Source organism: Prosopis cineraria, unplaced genomic scaffold, assembly GCF_029017545.1.
Source record: "Prosopis cineraria cultivar Desert tree isolate PC_DT_omini unplaced genomic scaffold, ASM2901754v1 PC1, whole genome shotgun sequence".
In the NCBI taxonomy this organism is placed as follows: Eukaryota; Viridiplantae; Streptophyta; class Magnoliopsida; order Fabales; family Fabaceae; genus Prosopis; species Prosopis cineraria.
Window position 1 is genome coordinate 49,611,710 of NW_026555332.1, and position 15,653 is coordinate 49,627,362.

General features: G+C 34.5%; 2 protein-coding genes and 1 non-coding gene across 3 annotated transcripts; 1 reads left to right on the top strand and 2 right to left on the bottom strand.

Annotated features, from left to right (window-relative positions):
- The first annotated feature begins 9,305 nt into the window (after nt 1-9,305).
- LOC129291089 (uncharacterized) lies at nt 9,306-10,957 on the top strand. The gene is made up of 3 exons (XM_054928231.1): nt 9,306-10,428; nt 10,511-10,590; nt 10,673-10,957. The coding sequence occupies exons 1-3, from the start codon at nt 9,556-9,558 to the stop codon at nt 10,764-10,766; spliced, it is 1,047 nt and encodes a 348-aa protein (XP_054784206.1). The 5' UTR covers nt 9,306-9,555; the 3' UTR covers nt 10,767-10,957.
- A 785-nt stretch (nt 10,958-11,742) lies between these two features.
- Nucleotides 11,743-11,824, bottom strand: TRNAS-GCU (transfer RNA serine (anticodon GCU)). Its single transcript has one exon. It is a non-coding gene; the product is annotated as a tRNA-Ser (tRNA).
- Nucleotides 11,825-11,849: 25 nt separating this feature from the next.
- Nucleotides 11,850-13,456, bottom strand: LOC129291095 (thioredoxin-like 3-1, chloroplastic). The gene is made up of 5 exons (XM_054928243.1): nt 12,817-13,456; nt 12,556-12,630; nt 12,379-12,445; nt 12,258-12,275; nt 11,850-12,158 (listed from the first exon to the last, which is right to left on the bottom strand). Exons 1-5 carry the CDS (start codon nt 13,119-13,121, stop codon nt 12,060-12,062), a joined length of 564 nt encoding a protein of 187 aa, XP_054784218.1. The 5' UTR covers nt 13,122-13,456; the 3' UTR covers nt 11,850-12,059.
- Nucleotides 13,457-15,653: the final 2,197 nt, after the last annotated feature.

Below are 15,653 nucleotides of genomic sequence, written 5' to 3' on the forward strand. Positions count from 1 at the left end.
AATGTCACAATAAATATAAAATATCAACATATCACAAGGGTGCGGTACCGCCACCATGTACGTACACATGCATGTTCGCTGCTGGTGCTTGTGGGTGGGTGGATTTTTTTTTTTGCCCCCTCGAAAAGGTTCGTGCTGATGTGAGGTTACAAATCCACTTGCAGCTACCTGCTCATGTGGGAAAAAAAATAATTCATCTCATCGTAAACGTGGAAGTTAGATGATTAAGTTATATAACATTAAAAAAATAGTTAAGTTAGTTTATTTATAAATATATGTTAATTTTTCTGAAATATCATTCTTAATTATTTGCATTGAAAAATACCCCTTCCCTATAGCTGGAAATCACCATTTAATATGCGTAATCAATAAGGAGATTTTTTTTTTTAAAAAATCTAAATTTAGAAAACAAAATAGATGGCGTTTTACATTTAAGACTTAAAAAATCAACTAGTTACTATAATTAGGACCGGAAGTGTAGTTCGAATTTTAGTCTCAACAATGTAAGAACATTTTTTCCTTTTAGTTATAATTTTAAAAAGTAATATACTTTTTTGTCGTGGAATAGTGCGGATTCTAATTATAATCTGCAGATAATTCACCAATTAAGTGAAGTCAACTTCCAAACTGTGAAAAGTCAGTTTATATTATCACTTCTTAGAAAAACAAACCCAAATGTAGATAGCGCTGATAACGTGATATATCGAGAAGATATTTAAATAAATGGAAAGTGATTTTTTAATGTATGAGGCCAAGCATTTGGGCTTTGTGGGAAGTTTGCCGCCTGAGACAACGATATCTCTAGTTTGATGAAACTTGTGAGGTCCAAAGTTCCAACTTCCAATCAAGTATCAGCTTGTCTTCCTCACGTCGTGGCAAGCAGCACAATGTTCGAATCTTTGTTAGCAGAGACACTTGCATCTAGTATTTGATAGTATTTTGAATAAAATTATCTTCAATAAAAAAATATTTATAAGTAAAAAAAAAAAACTTGCCTTTCCAGTTCCATGTATGATTTAGTGTCAACTAAGGCTGTTCAGAATAGCCCGAAATTCAATCAACCCGATTTGACCTGAGGTTGTTTGGTCCAACTTGGTCTAAAAAAAATTAGCCAAAAAATATATAAGATAGACTGGGCCACACTAAATTAACGGGTATTAAACTAGGTTCAAGACCAACTATCCAGACTAAATGGTCCAAGCTAGCCTAATATTCATTGTTTTATTTTGTAAATAACGTCTCCAAACAAGGCCTTACTTAGAGTTGGAAATAGAGATCAGGTCTGAAGGTCAGGCTTGGAGACCTTATTTAAATAAGGGTGCGAGTTTTGAAAATAAATTTTTTTAAAGTAACTGAATTTGAGAGCCTAGCCTTAATAAGTGCTGTAAAAAAGGGTTTGAATCCGAGCAGCCCTTTAAGCCTTATTATATCATTGTTAATTTTTTTTTGGTGAAACACACGTTTGAAGCTAAGGACATGCTCGTTTGAAGCCTTGATCCTACACATATTATATTATTATTAATTTATTCTAAAATTAATTTAATATAATTTAATAAATATTAGTGTACAGTATAAAATTTTTTATATTTTTTATTTTTCTATAATTATTATGTTTATGTATTTATAAAAAATAAACTATTTTTTAGTTAAGATTTGAATTTTATTACTAGACTTTTAAATGTGTGTTGTTTAATTTCTAAAAAAATATAAGGATTTTAATTTTAGAATATTTTAATCAATTTGTAGTGCTTAATTTTATTTTAATTTTTCTAAATTTTTTTAGAACAGGGCTTACGGGTTTGGCCCTGCGCCCTTTAAATAAGGGTCGAGTTTTAAAAAAGGGGTGAAAAATGAAAAATTGGTATTAAATGCTCAGGCCTTTAAGGGCTATGCCCACCTATTTCCCAACTCTATTACTGTCTTCCCTATATTTAACTTTTCACACTTTGATTCTCAATTAAACTCTCATCTTTTACCTTTCCCCTTTTATCCTCTAACCCCCCATCGCACTAAGTTGAAGAGCCACTATGGGGGATTGTTGTTGTCGTCATTGAGTCACTGTGTGGAATATAAATTTATTGTGCTGGCGAAGCTAATTGTTAATCATTAACGTGAGGAACTAAACAATGGAGAGATGGTGGGGTTTTACTCTCATCCAAATCTAGTGATCTCGCCCATGATTCTCGAAGTCGCTCGTAGATGTTGTTGTCAATTAGTAATTTTTCTTCCTTATCGTCAATTTATGTTTGTTCATCCTCCTCGTGTGTGCTTTGTCTTCCTCTCTCATTTTTATCTATCGTTGGGTGCTCGGTGCTCCTTCTTCCTCCATTTGTGTTCATTTTATAGTGGGTTTGTCATGTGTTGAAAGGTTTGAAGTGAGACCCATTGGCTTTTTTGAATTGCTATTTGTTTCTAGTCCCATTAATGAAATTGACTTGCTTGTAGAACTATATTGGTGTGGTTTTTTTTTTAGGATAACTAGTTTGATGAGTTGCTTTTTTCATGAATTTGATTGCACAACAAGTATATGGGTAAATGGTTCTTCACTTCATCTTTTCATGTGAAAAAAATAGCATGGTTTGGGAAAATGGTCTCCCAACATAGAGACTAAACCTAACATAGTCTAGTATTGGTTTGCTTTGGACCAAACTAGACCTTAGATTGTAAGGTTTAGCCTGAAAATATTTTAGATTGGAACTCGAGTTGATGCACACCTTGATCTGGTCTAGTTTTTGTGCAATCATATTGTCAACTCGTGTCAAACTATGTTAATCACATTTTCAACTTGTTTCATTTCTTTCCATAAACCTAAATTTTGCTTTCATACATCTTGTGATTCTTATCCGGTTGTCTTCTTGTGCCATTGACAAATATGATTATTCCTACACGTTGCTGGACATTTTGTCTTGGCGTCCTTTTCTATCACTCATTCAATACCGAAAATTAGACTATCAACAAATCTTATAAGTTTTGGTAATGATTCGTTGTATGAATATCTCTTTATCTTTCATTATTCTTCTTACTTTGTTTAGATGAACAAAAAATAAAGATGATGAAAAATTAGGAGGGAAAACTCATAAAAATATAATGAGAAGTTTTTCTTTATAATTTTCTTTCATCTTTATTTTCTTTTTATTTTTTCCTTCATACAATCTAAACCTTTTTTTTTCCCACTCTATGTAGTTATGGCTCAGAAATGAGACCTGCCAAGATGCAAAATACTGTGTGCAAGGTCACATCAAGAGGGGAAATATCAATTAGGACCATAAGAGCATATTTATATCAATCAATGACTAATAGATTATGAAATTTTACTATGGCCCCTTGATCCTTAACTAATACTTTTTATGTGAAATTATCAAATCGCTTTTAAAATATAAAATAATAAAAAAAGTCACCTTCACTGTCGTTGGCACTGGCCATCAAGCCGTTGGCAAAGACCTTGCCACTGCAACCCCTAAGATTCGATGCCAATGACACTTTTTTTTTTGTAAAATATCAAACCTCATTGGCCACCTAAAAAAGCCACCAAGCCCATATAAATATATGACAAAACACGCGTGCACGCATGTACACACATGTAACAATCTAAATTTTTATACCATTTCCATATTACTACTTCCTTGCCATTAGCGACCTTATTGGAATTCCGATGTTGATGACACTAAAAAAATTGGTAAAGGTGGCTAAAGGTGGTGTGATTCTACGACCCTCGGATACTTAAAAATCCACCAAGCTCATTTGATTATACATGACAAATATGTGCGCTTGCGCGTGTAACAATCCAAATTTTTAAACCACTTCCATATTATAATATAATAGTGTATTGTTAATTTTAAAATGACACTTGTTCCTTTACTAATATTGTAACATCTCAATTTAAATTTTAATAGTTAATTTGGGTTAATAAAAATTTTAAAAAATATTTAGAGGTAAATAAATTAGTAGGAAATGATCATTAAATCTAACTTAGGATATAATTCTAAATTAAAAATTTTTTAAAAAAATTATTATTAATTAATTAATTAAAAATATTATTAAATTATTATTATAAAAAAAAAGGGTATCCAAAAAAAAAAGAAGAGAAGAAGAAAAAGATAATTGCTTTCGGCCGCCGCATCAATAGTAATATAAAATAATAAAAAAAGGGAGAGAGAGAAAAGAAGAAATAATAATAATAAAAAATGTGGGACCCACTGAATTTTTATAAAAACTCACCCGTTTCCTTTCATTTCTTCAATTCTTTTCCTGCGCACGAGTTGAGGCGGAGAGAAGCGAGTCGCCGGTGCGAAATATCTAAATTTTTAAGGTAAGAGTTTTTAATAGGATATTTAGGGTGTGATTTTAAGCTTTTCAAGACTAAGTGTTCTAAAAAAATTTTTTAGTCATCATTCTTCTTTGGTTTCTGAGTTTGTAGTGGTAGAAAATTTAAGATCTGGAAGAGGGATGAATTTATGTTGAATAAATATGGTTTTTGAGATTGTCAGTAGTATAATAAATGTTCTAAAGTATAAATTTACTGATGATCTTTGAATTTGTGGCTTATGGATCAAATTCTAAACTAGATCTAAAAATATATGTTGACTTATTGAGGTTTAGATGATTATTTGGGATGAGAAATGAATTATTATGGTTATAGGATTATGATTCTAAGCTAGAGACTCAATTTTTAATTTTTGAATATTTTAGGTACGAATTTATGAAATAAAAAGAAAATTTTGATAATAGAAATTAGTTTAGAAGTTGATTTTTAGATTATTAATGTTTATTGATAATTAAAAGAGGAGTTAAAAATTTTACTTAATAGTATTAACTTTCGATTTGTATTAAGATTGATATTAGAAATTATGTTATATTTTTAATTCTATTATTAGAATTATTTTATTAGTTTCAAAAATTGAAACTAATATTTATAAATAATATGTTATTTGTAGATTGTATTACTGGTAAAGATTGTGGTGAGAAAGAAATTTTAAGGAATAATTTATTGAAAAAGCCCGAGGTAACCATGCTTTTAATTTGTGATTCGTGTTACTTCATGTTAATTGGGTGATTATTGAGAAAATTTGAATTTTGTAATATTGTATAATTGTGTAATTATTATGAATTTGTTTCTTATTGTGGGAGGTGTTGGGAGACTTGCTATTATTGTTCTATTTATGTGCCACGTGGTACGCCCCTATTGGAGCTCAATATGTGACTTGTAAGGACTCGAGCTAATCTACCTTTGGCCGGGTAATTTAGCACTGAGTGAGGGCTACGGCTCAAGGTTAATTGAGGGATATAAGGATGGTTGTTTGTGTGTATTACAATATTTCTTATATTTGTTGGAATTATTTTTTTTTAATTCTCACTTAGTAAGTACACACTTAACTGTTTGAATACACTATCATAAATTGGCTTTGGTTACTGGGATTTTTGAGTCTCCTTATGTGGTTAACAATTTTCAGGAGAAGAGCCACGAGTGACACGTGGAGGAGTCCCAGAGGCTTAGTGGTATAAATTCACTGTCTTTTTTGAGTATTTAATTTATAATTTATAATATGTTATATTGCCAATATTAGGGCTTTTTGTTTATTGTCAATTATATGAATATATAAATGTAATCATGCCTTTCAAACTATTTCTATTTTTGGTACAATTTGAATGACTGTAATTTTAATATTTGGTTTATTTTGGATTGGTTAAAATGGCATGATTATAAGGCCAAATAACTGGCTTGTGTTGAAAATTGATTAAATTGCTTATTTTACTTGTTGGAAGTATAAGGATGGACAAATGTGATTTAATTTACTTGTTGGGAGTATAAGAATGGACAAATGTGATTTAGCCTAATAGCATGTGGGAGGTAAAAATTTATCTGAAATGTTATAGTGTGTGAGTTGAAGCCAATTATAAAATATTTTATATTGAAATTATTGATATAAGAATGTGTTGGATGGTTGTAACCTAACTATGGTTGAGTTAAATTATTTAAAAAAAAATTTTGGTGTGTTACAAATATTACTTGTCAATCTAATATAATCAATTACAAATTGAAAGTTTTAAAACTTCATACATTTTACTCGTTAAAGTTTGAATGTATTGTTGCTAACCACAAAATTGGTGTTGTCAAGACGTGAATGGATACTTATTAATAAATGACTAATACTTGAACAATTAAACATATCCTATTAGCTTTTTGTTAAAATACAAATGAATTACTGTTGATTTTGAAAGAATTATTGTTAAAATTTGAAAAGATACAATTTGATAAAAGAATAACACTTGTACGAATAAGCTCATTCTATTCATTTTCTAACTTATTAAACTGAATTATTATTAATTTCAAATATATTGTTGTGAAAATCAAAATTGATACTTATTGATAAAGGACTAACGTTTGTACAATTAAACCCATCCTCAGTTTTTCTAACTTATTAAAGGCAAAATTGTTGTTAATTTCGATTGAGTTATTGTCAAAATTTAAGTGAATATTTGTTGATAAATAACTAAAATTTGTATAATTAAGTTCATCTTATTATTTTTTCTAACTTATTAAAGCTCAAATAGTTTGTTGTTAATTTCAAAATAAGTTGTTGTAAAAATCCAAGTAGATACTTATTGATAAAAGACTAACACTAATACAAATAAGCTCATTTTGTCAATTTTTTAACTTGTCAAAACTCAAATAAATTATTATTAATTTCAGATGAGTTATTGTCGAAACTTGAATCGATATTTGTTGATGAAAGACTAACACATATACAATTAAACCCATCCTATTCATTTTTTTCTAAATTGTTAAATTTTGAATGGATCGTTATTAATTTTGAATGCATTATTGTAAAAAATTGGATGGCTTATTGTTTATACACCTTTTCCATTAGACTTGTGCTTTCAATCATCAATAACAAGTATCCATTAAAGTTTCACAATAGTGCATTTGTAATTAATAACATTTCATTCAAGTTTTAATAAGTTAAAAAAATAGATAAGATAGGTTTAATTGTATAAATGTTTGCTCCTTATCAATAAGTATCCATTTAAATTTTAACAATAACGTTTTCAAAATTAACAATAATCTATTCAGGTTTTTATAAAAAGTTGATAAGATGGGCTTCATTATATGAGTGTCAATTATTCATCAACAAGTATTTATTCATATTTTAACAACAACTATTTTGTGATTAACAACAATATATACAAATTTTAATAAGTAAAATACATAAAGTTTTAAAACTCTTAATTTGTAATCAACCATGATAGATTAATAAGTAACATTAGTAAAATAGCAAATGTCATTCTAAAATTAATAACACATTGTTATATTATGACATGAAAGTGGTTTAGAAACTTGTATGGCCATAAATGCGCGCACGTGCGCACATTTACCATATATAATTAAATGGATTTGGTGGCTTGGAGGCTACCAAGTTTATTTGGTGGTCATAAAGTTATAGGATCAAACCCTTTCTGACCACATTTTTCAATTTTTTTGAAAAAGGCACCAATAACTTTGAAGCTCCTGTGATTGGCCATTGGTGATCTTGTTAGTGGCAAGGGCCCAAGCAACCTTATTGGCGTCAAGGTTTCTTATGGTCAGTGCCAGTGATAGTGAGGGTAACTTTTTTTTTTTCATTTTATATCTCAGGAGCAAGTTGGTCGTTTCACATAAAAATTAATATTAGTTAAAGATTAAGAGACTGCAGTAAAATTTTTAGAATCTATTCATCTTTGATATAAACATGTTTGGCTGATATTAATCCTTGATTGATATTATTCCTATTCTTAACCCCCACGTGTACTCTCAATTCTTAAATGAGTATCCCAGCCTCTTTTCTATAGGAAGATTTTTCTCCTCTATATATGTTTTATTAAAATGACATTTTTACAATTTTCTATTGTTCGGAGATAGTCAAATGGAAAGGGGGAATGACAATTAGGTCCCAAGACATGCATCTAATCCTAATAAAGTCCCAAGAAATTCCAAAGCACTAGTAAAGTCCTAAGGTCCTCAAGGAGGATTATATGAACAAAATTAATTTACCAAGATATCCTTGTTTATTTTCCCAAAATATCATTCTCCTTCCTCCCGTTCATTCATATCTCAAAGTCTGAAACCAAAATCGAGAACCCATGAAGGCGCAGGTCTTACCTGTAAAACCCACTCTCAAGGCTGCTTTATCGATGGCACAATCCTTTGGCCAAGAACTTCACTAAAAAATCACAGAGAGGCTTGCATCCTCATAATTTGCTCTGAGATTGTTATTGTCACATTTCGCAGACCTAGCGACACTTACCTTGACAACCTTATGGGCCAAGCCCTTTTCGGAGATGATGTGGTTGCCATCATAGTTGGCTCCGACCCAATCCCCATGGAGAAGCCTCTATTTGAGCTAATATAAAAGTCATAGTTGGCTCCAACCCAATCCCCGTGGAAAAGCCTCTATTTGAACTAGTATAGAAGTCATAATTGGCTCCGTCCTCATAGTCCCTATGAACTTTGGTTAATGTTTGAAAAAACAATATATATATATATATATATATATGTCAACTAAGTCCAAGTTGATCTAATTTCAAATTATAAAAACATCAACCAAAGTTCACAGGGACTATGATGATAGAGTAAATTATGACTTCTATACTAGCTTAAATAGAGGCTTCTCTATAAAGACTGGGCTGGAGCCAACTATGATGGCAACCACAGCATCTCCGAAGAGAGCTTAACCCATAAGGTTGTCTAGGTAAGTGTCGCTTAGGTTTGCAGAATGTGATAGTAGCAATCTCAAAGCAAACTACGAGGATGCGAGCCTCTTTGTAATTTTGTAGCGAAGTCCTTGGCCAAAGGATTGCGCCATCGATAAATCAGCCTTGACAATAGGGGTTGCAGGTAAGACTTGCGCCTTCCATGGGTTCTCAATTTTGGTTTCAAACTTTGAGATGTGAATGAACGGGAGGAAGAAGAATGATATTTTAAAAAATTGAACAAGGATATTTAGGTAAATTGATTTTGTTCATATAATCCTCCTTAAGGACCTTGGGTTTTTATTAGTGTTTTGAAATTTCTTAAAATTTTATTGAAATTAAATGCATGTATTGGGATCTATATGTCATTCCCCCAAAGGGAAGGGGTTTAAAAATTGAAACAGAAATAACGCAGGACCGTTACGCCAGCCCCATCATGGTTTTTTCGATTGGAACCGGATCAAAAACCAGAAGATGAAAAAACAAGTTAACAAGGAGATCAACAATTCGGCACGATCTCAAGGTTAAAACTAGGAGTATGAGGGGCCCAGGGGTTTCAGGCTTCTGGCTCTTGGCCTGTCAAACCCCTAATTTCGGCAATGAATGAATTCGAGGTCTTCTAGACTTTTCCATGGTCTCCCTAGTCAACGGGTGGGATTTATGAGAAGCTTCATCACTTGTTTCTGCGTTGTTTAATTCTAGACCCTTCCTCCCTCCGAAGTGGTCCGAACAGCCCAGATTCAGCCTCCTCTTCCGCCTCCCTATTTCTTCCTTCTTTCTCTCAGATCTTTCATCTCGCATATTCGCTTCCACGTAGCTTCTTCTTCCATGGCTAGATACGGCGAGGGAGACAAGCGCTGGATCGTGGAGGAGAGGCTTGATGGCACCAACGTTCACAATTGGCACTGGGCCGAAACTGACTGTCTCGAATGGTCTCGCAGCTTCTTTAACAATCTCCTTTCCAACCTTGTCCTTCTTAACGGCGACGCCGATTTGTTCATCAAGACCAAGAAAGTCGACAGGCTCGATGGTGAGGCGTACGTCAACATTCGCAAGGGCAAAATCATTCCCGGTTACGAGATCAGCCTCACCTTGTCTTGGGAAGGAGAAGCTAAAGATTCCGAAGGCAAATCCTTGCTCAAGGTCAATGGTACAGTGGAGATCCCTTATATATCCGACGAGAATGCAGATGAAGACCCCGAGGTCAAGGTCACTGTCAAGGACGAAGGACCCATCGGAAAGAGGCTGAAAGAGGCAATGGTTTCCAAAGGGAAGCCTTTGATTTTGGAGAAAGTTAAGGTTTGGGTACAGAGTATGGCGAAAGGAGGACCTGTCCAAGACAGCCTGGAGAAGAAGAAAGTGGCGCCTCCGAATAATGCTTCATCCCTCGCCGCGGCTCCGGCAAAGAATGAGAACGCGGTGGAGAATCATGAAGTGAAGAAAGAAAGTAAGAAGGGGTGTAAAACAATTAGCTTGACGGAGAGATTGAACTGCAGGGCAAGCGATTTGTATGAGATATTGATGGATGAGAATAGGTGGAAAGGTTTCACGCAGAGCAATGCAAGGATAAGTAAAGAAGTCGGTGGAGAGTTTAGCATTTTTGATGGGTCCGTGAAAGGAACTAATGTGGAGTTGCAGGAAGCTAAATTCATTGTGCAAAAATGGAGGTTTGAGAGCTGGCCGGATGGTATGCAGTCTCTGGTAAGTTTTTCTATGTCTTTTGCACTCATAGGATTCAAATGTGGGCTAGTTGTCATATGATTGAGTGTCGATGATGTTGCAGGTAAGACTTGTGTTTGAGGAGCCTGAACCGGGAGTGACAATTATCAAGCTGACACACACTGATGTTCCAATTGAAGATAGGTGAGCAATTGAAAACATGGCCTCCGTTTATGGATTTTTCTATCAAATTTCTTGGATCTCAACCGACTCCTTGGAAATGCAGATATGGCAACGCCACTGTGGTGGAGAACACTGAGAGAGGATGGCGGGATCTCATTTTTCAAAGGATAAAGACTGTCTTCGGCTTTGGAATTTAGCATTATTCCATTGTGTTTCTGTGTTCCTATTATTTTTTTTCCTTTTTTAAAGATCAAGGATTCTGCTCCATTCAATAAGGAGTGAATGGATTGGCATGGGATATTGTGAACTACGATAATCCTGGTTAATGCTGGTAGAGTCTATGAAAATTATTTTCTTCTGCAATGCAAACGGTCTCCTGTTTGGTTAACTTAGTCTTGGTGAATTTCCGTTTGGTTTAGATGAGATTCTCTGGGACTGGAAATGCAACTGCAATTAATGATTCAATACTAGCTGTGGCAGCTAAGGCGTTTGCAATTTCGTTTTATTACGTTGATCTAATCAGAAAGACGTCCTTCTGAAGTAAGATTTAGCTCGTCCTCGAAAATTAGATTGACAAACTATTTCGCTTGTGGATATTAGACAACTAAACATGCATAAAACGTGCGTTCGTATCCGAGAAAAAATAGGATAACCTGTGTCTGTGTGCAACTCACAATCCACTACTCCCGAACTTGTGAATGACGTTTGATCATTTCAAGGATTGATTTGTTTAACAATGTTTTGTGGATAGTGCATACCCTTTAGAATTCAAACTAGGAAATGTTTATTATCCACGGGCCCCCAACGCAACGCGTTGAAATTGGAATCCTACAGCATCTTTAGATCAAAGAATGCTTGTGGTTTTTCAATTAATCCAATGAATTTTTTCCCATCATTTTCATTTGCCAATGAATTTTTCGTCCTCTGTCGTTGAGTAATGAATATTCGGTTTCGAATTTCTTTGTTTTTAATTTTTCTTGCGTGTTTCTGCTTTCAATCCTAGCTTTCTTTTCGGCCTCCGACATTGTTGGTCTAGTCATCGTGTTTTGTCATCCGTCTTACTCTCTCTCCCCTGGTGTGATTGGAGAATGTTCAGAAAAGTGATAATAGAAAACAAATTACTGGAAACTGATATTAAACGTTCATGAAAATTTGAAAAAAAATGTAAAAACACGTCGCCTGAGAGATTCGAACTCTGGCGGGGAAACCCCATGTACTTAGCAGGCACACGCCTTAACCACTCGGCCAAAGCGACTTATTGTTGATACTTGACGCAATAGTTTATAATATAATAAATCAGTGAAAATTCACCGATCCCAATTGTCCATAGGAACTGTCTTTCGCCCTTCAAATTTTCGTGCTATTGCAAGGCTTATCATGGATATACACAGCTTCATGACATTGACATATAGAAAAGCAATCGTGGGCATTACAGGAATACTGTTTTCTTTGGGAGTAGATGAAGAGGAGTGCGAATGATGTATATATCTTTATATGAACTTTTGGATCATTTCTCTCACTTCTTCAATCACCATCCAGGCCTTGTGCCCACCAATAACTTCCGCTTTCATCTCTCCGTCTTTCCATAGCTGCAACACATTCACCCATTAATTCCACACTCCCTACACTACTCACTCTACCATCTTTGTGTCTGTGTGTGAGAGACATTGATATGGTAAATGACGCACCTGAATTGTTGGCATTTTCTGGCAGGAAGAAAGAAACCAATCAAACTTTGCTTAAGACAGGCAAAGCCACATGCAATCAGTCAGACAGAAAATTAAAAAAGGAAGAAACTTGGAGGCTTACAGAGATGTTGCCACGCTTGACTAGCGATTGGGGCACTTTATTCACATCCACGCAATAAAATTTTAGCCTGTCAGCCACCATAACGACAAGCTTAGCACTATGCATTTAATTATTAGAGACTGACTCATATTGCAGGAAATTCATTTCACAGAGAGCAAGTCCTGAAACAAGGCTCACTTGTTGTGATACTCGGCGGCCAGCTTTTCCAACTTGGGCTTCAAATATATGCATTTCCTGCACCAAGCAGCCATCCTATCCCCAAAAATAAAGTAACAATGGCTCTAGTTAATTATTAAGCCACCCAACCACAATAGGTAAACGACATCAGGAACTTTGCAAACGATACGCAAGCCAAAATATCTGTCAGATGAAACTGACAGTGATACCGCCGATAGGGTATCACGGTAGGAAAAGATAAGAATTGAGAAAAGGAAATACCAATCGATCAGAATGGGCTGTGAATTTTGCTGAGCGCTTTGAAGAATTCGGTCGAGATGATCAGCATCTGTGATGGATTCCATCTCAAGTACAGCAGGTCTTGACAAATCCGGCCAAAGCGCTTTTACCCGCACATTCCTCTTTCCTATCCTCTTCCCTTCTGTTTCTCTCTTTCTGCGTTCAATCCAACCAGTCCAAGCTGAACTCTTCAACGAGAACAAATTAGTTCCTCCGCTACTGATCAACCTCTGATGCTGGTAATTCTCTCTGCAGATTATATGTGAACAAGCAGCTATCGCAGACATAGCCTTCTCGCTCTGAGTTTCTCAATTTGAAGTCGTAGAAAATGGTTGAAACTTGAAACCCGAGGAATTTAGACTAGCGGCATGGTGGCAGACGAGAAGTGGTGAACAAGAATCATTTTCGTGGAGTTGGATGGCGTAGAATGAGAAGCTGATGGCATTGAATTTCTATTCAGACCATAAATATGTTCAAGCAATGATTGGAAAAGTAACGATGTTGAAAGAGAAGGTTTATAGTTGTTTGGAAAACCAGCAAAATTGGCGACTGTGTGGAGTTGAAGGCTTATCCGGGAAAGATGTGTAGATAGTTGAGAGGAAAGCAAACCTCAGAAGGGGGGGGGGGGAATCAGGGTCCACACATTTCGGATGACGCGCTCCCAATAGTTTTATTAAAGATCTATGCAGATGCAGTGTTTGGCTTCTCCTTTTTAATAATGACAATTTTTATCATATTTTTTAATTTTATTACAGTTTTATGGTATGTATAAAGGTTCTAGTTTGAGAAATGGTGACACGGACGATCTCCTTGATTTAGCGTTATTCTTGGTTCCACAGGATAATTCAGCCATATGGCATTGGCTCCGCATTCAGTGCTCATTTCATCAAATCTTGGTCCTTCATTTTGGTTTAAAATAATCTTTGTGGTCCAGTTAAATTAATTTTTAGTATTATATTTATTAAAATTTAAAATATAAAAAAATTAATATTAAATCTACAGTATTTAGAACATATTTAAATGGTTAATTTGTAAAATTTATAATTTTTTTTAATATCAAATTAGGTCATTTAGATAATATTTGAACTTTTTAGAGTTTATTTGGATAATCAAACTTTAAAATTATAAAAATTTTTAATATTAAATTGAACTGTTAGATTAAATCCGTACTGATCAGATTGATCATAAATAGATTTATTAGAATTTAAAAAATTTAAATTTTTTATATTAATAAATATAAAATTAAAAAATTAATTTAAATAAATGTTAGGGATCAATTTGAACCAAAATAAAAGGTTAGAACTGCTCCTGGCTTTGATGGGGACATGATACCGAATGCAATTCCATTTAGCAGTCTATCTCAAACAATTGTCTGATTTTTTTTTTTGTTTTTGGGACTGGAAACTGCAGTTAATAATTAATTAGAAAGTATACAGTGTGTGCGTGAGAGAGAGAGAGGTTCAGTGTTCAGGAAATTTTGTTCTCTGCTGTATATTTTTGATGGTGGGAGAACAATAATTATTTATCACGCCATGATATTGTTATGGATGAACATGAACTATGTGGGCGGAAAATAAAAAATTATATCAGGGAAATGGGTTAACAAAAAGTGATCCAAAGAGCAACTTCAAATACGGCCCACTTGTTGAGAGCCCCAAAAGTGGACTAGCGCTGCTTGGTGCCGTTCTTGCCCGAACTGTTATTATCCTCTTGGAGTGGATGAAAAGCTGTACCCTTGACAGAATAAAGTTAATTTGAAGTGTTGCCGCCCAGAAAAAATTCAAGTGGGGAAGGCCAGTCTTTGTCAAATTTTGTTTGTAATATAAACATTTCCTGCCAAAATTAGGGGAAGCTTGCAACTGCAACTCAGAGTAAAAATATGAAATTACTTGTGACCTGCGGTGTAATTCATGTTATTGGAAACTTTGGGAGGCTAGTAATTTTAACTTGAATGCAAATAATAAGAGAGGGGGTGCTGAGAATAGGATGAGCAGTTATGTGGGTGGGTGCGTGAATTGACCGCCTTTCCCTCTTAAAATAGGAACGCTGAGCCTAAGTGCAGTATTAAAATCCAAAGCAGGTCTGCTTATTATAATTCTTGTTTTGTTTTGTTTTTTTCCTGAGTAACAGACAGTGATCACATGAGTGATGGGTCACGGGATTGGTTCAAAATTTACAAATGAAAACAGGTTCTTCCACCGGCAAAACTCCCAAGTGTTTTTTATCTTGTCGCTCACGATTGGAATCTCGGATGCCTCAAGTTCCGTACTAATATAATGCTGCTTCTGCTTCTGGATCCTGCTAAGCCACCACCCTTTGATTGCCATTGTGGCGGTAAAGTTGGCAGGATATTGAGAAGGAAGGTTCTGAATATCTCTCTTCCATGGGATAAAAGGACACGGGGCTATCTTATTTTTATAGGACAAAATGGGAACAAAGGATAAAGTAAAAAGATGTATACACGCACCTAGTCGAGAGTCGAGACCTGTATCCTTATTCCACGCACAATAAGTCGGAGGAAATTTTGCGTTTTTTTGAAACACCGTGTAAAGCGAGTTTACCAAGTGCGTGAACGGTGGATAAGAAATCCGTTGCCATCGGTTATTTTATTTGTGTCCTGATTTTTAGACCACTTATTGGCCATGAGTTGATCTATTGATACAAAGAGGTTTCAAAACAGAAGGGGAATATTATCAACGGAGAATATATTTTCTATATCACTCCCTTGCACTATTCATGTCATATTGTCATGTTTTACGTGGTGCGTGACTGGGGTTAATTTTTAATCACAATCTGCCGCATCGTGAGTCGTGATTGAC

What these genes read in the sequence shown, in the direction of transcription:
- LOC129291089 (XM_054928231.1), top strand. Translation starts at nt 9,556, where the DNA reads ATGGCTAGATACGGCGAGGGAGACAAGCGCTGGATCGTGGAGGAGAGG. An exon ending in CGGATGGTATGCAGTCTCTG is followed by an intron (nt 10,429 to 10,510) that starts GTAAGTTTTTCT and finishes ATGATGTTGCAG; the next exon opens with GTAAGACTTGTGTTTGAGGA. An exon ending in GATGTTCCAATTGAAGATAG is followed by an intron (nt 10,591 to 10,672) that starts GTGAGCAATTGA and finishes TTGGAAATGCAG; the next exon opens with ATATGGCAACGCCACTGTGG.
- LOC129291095 (XM_054928243.1), bottom strand. Translation starts at nt 13,121, where the DNA reads ATGTCTGCGATAGCTGCTTGTTCACATATAATCTGCAGAGAGAATTAC. An exon ending in CAGCCCATTCTGATCGATTG is followed by an intron (nt 12,631 to 12,816) that starts GTATTTCCTTTT and finishes TTTTGGGGATAG; the next exon opens with GATGGCTGCTTGGTGCAGGA. An exon ending in GCCGCCGAGTATCACAACAA is followed by an intron (nt 12,446 to 12,555) that starts GTGAGCCTTGTT and finishes GGTGGCTGACAG; the next exon opens with GCTAAAATTTTATTGCGTGG.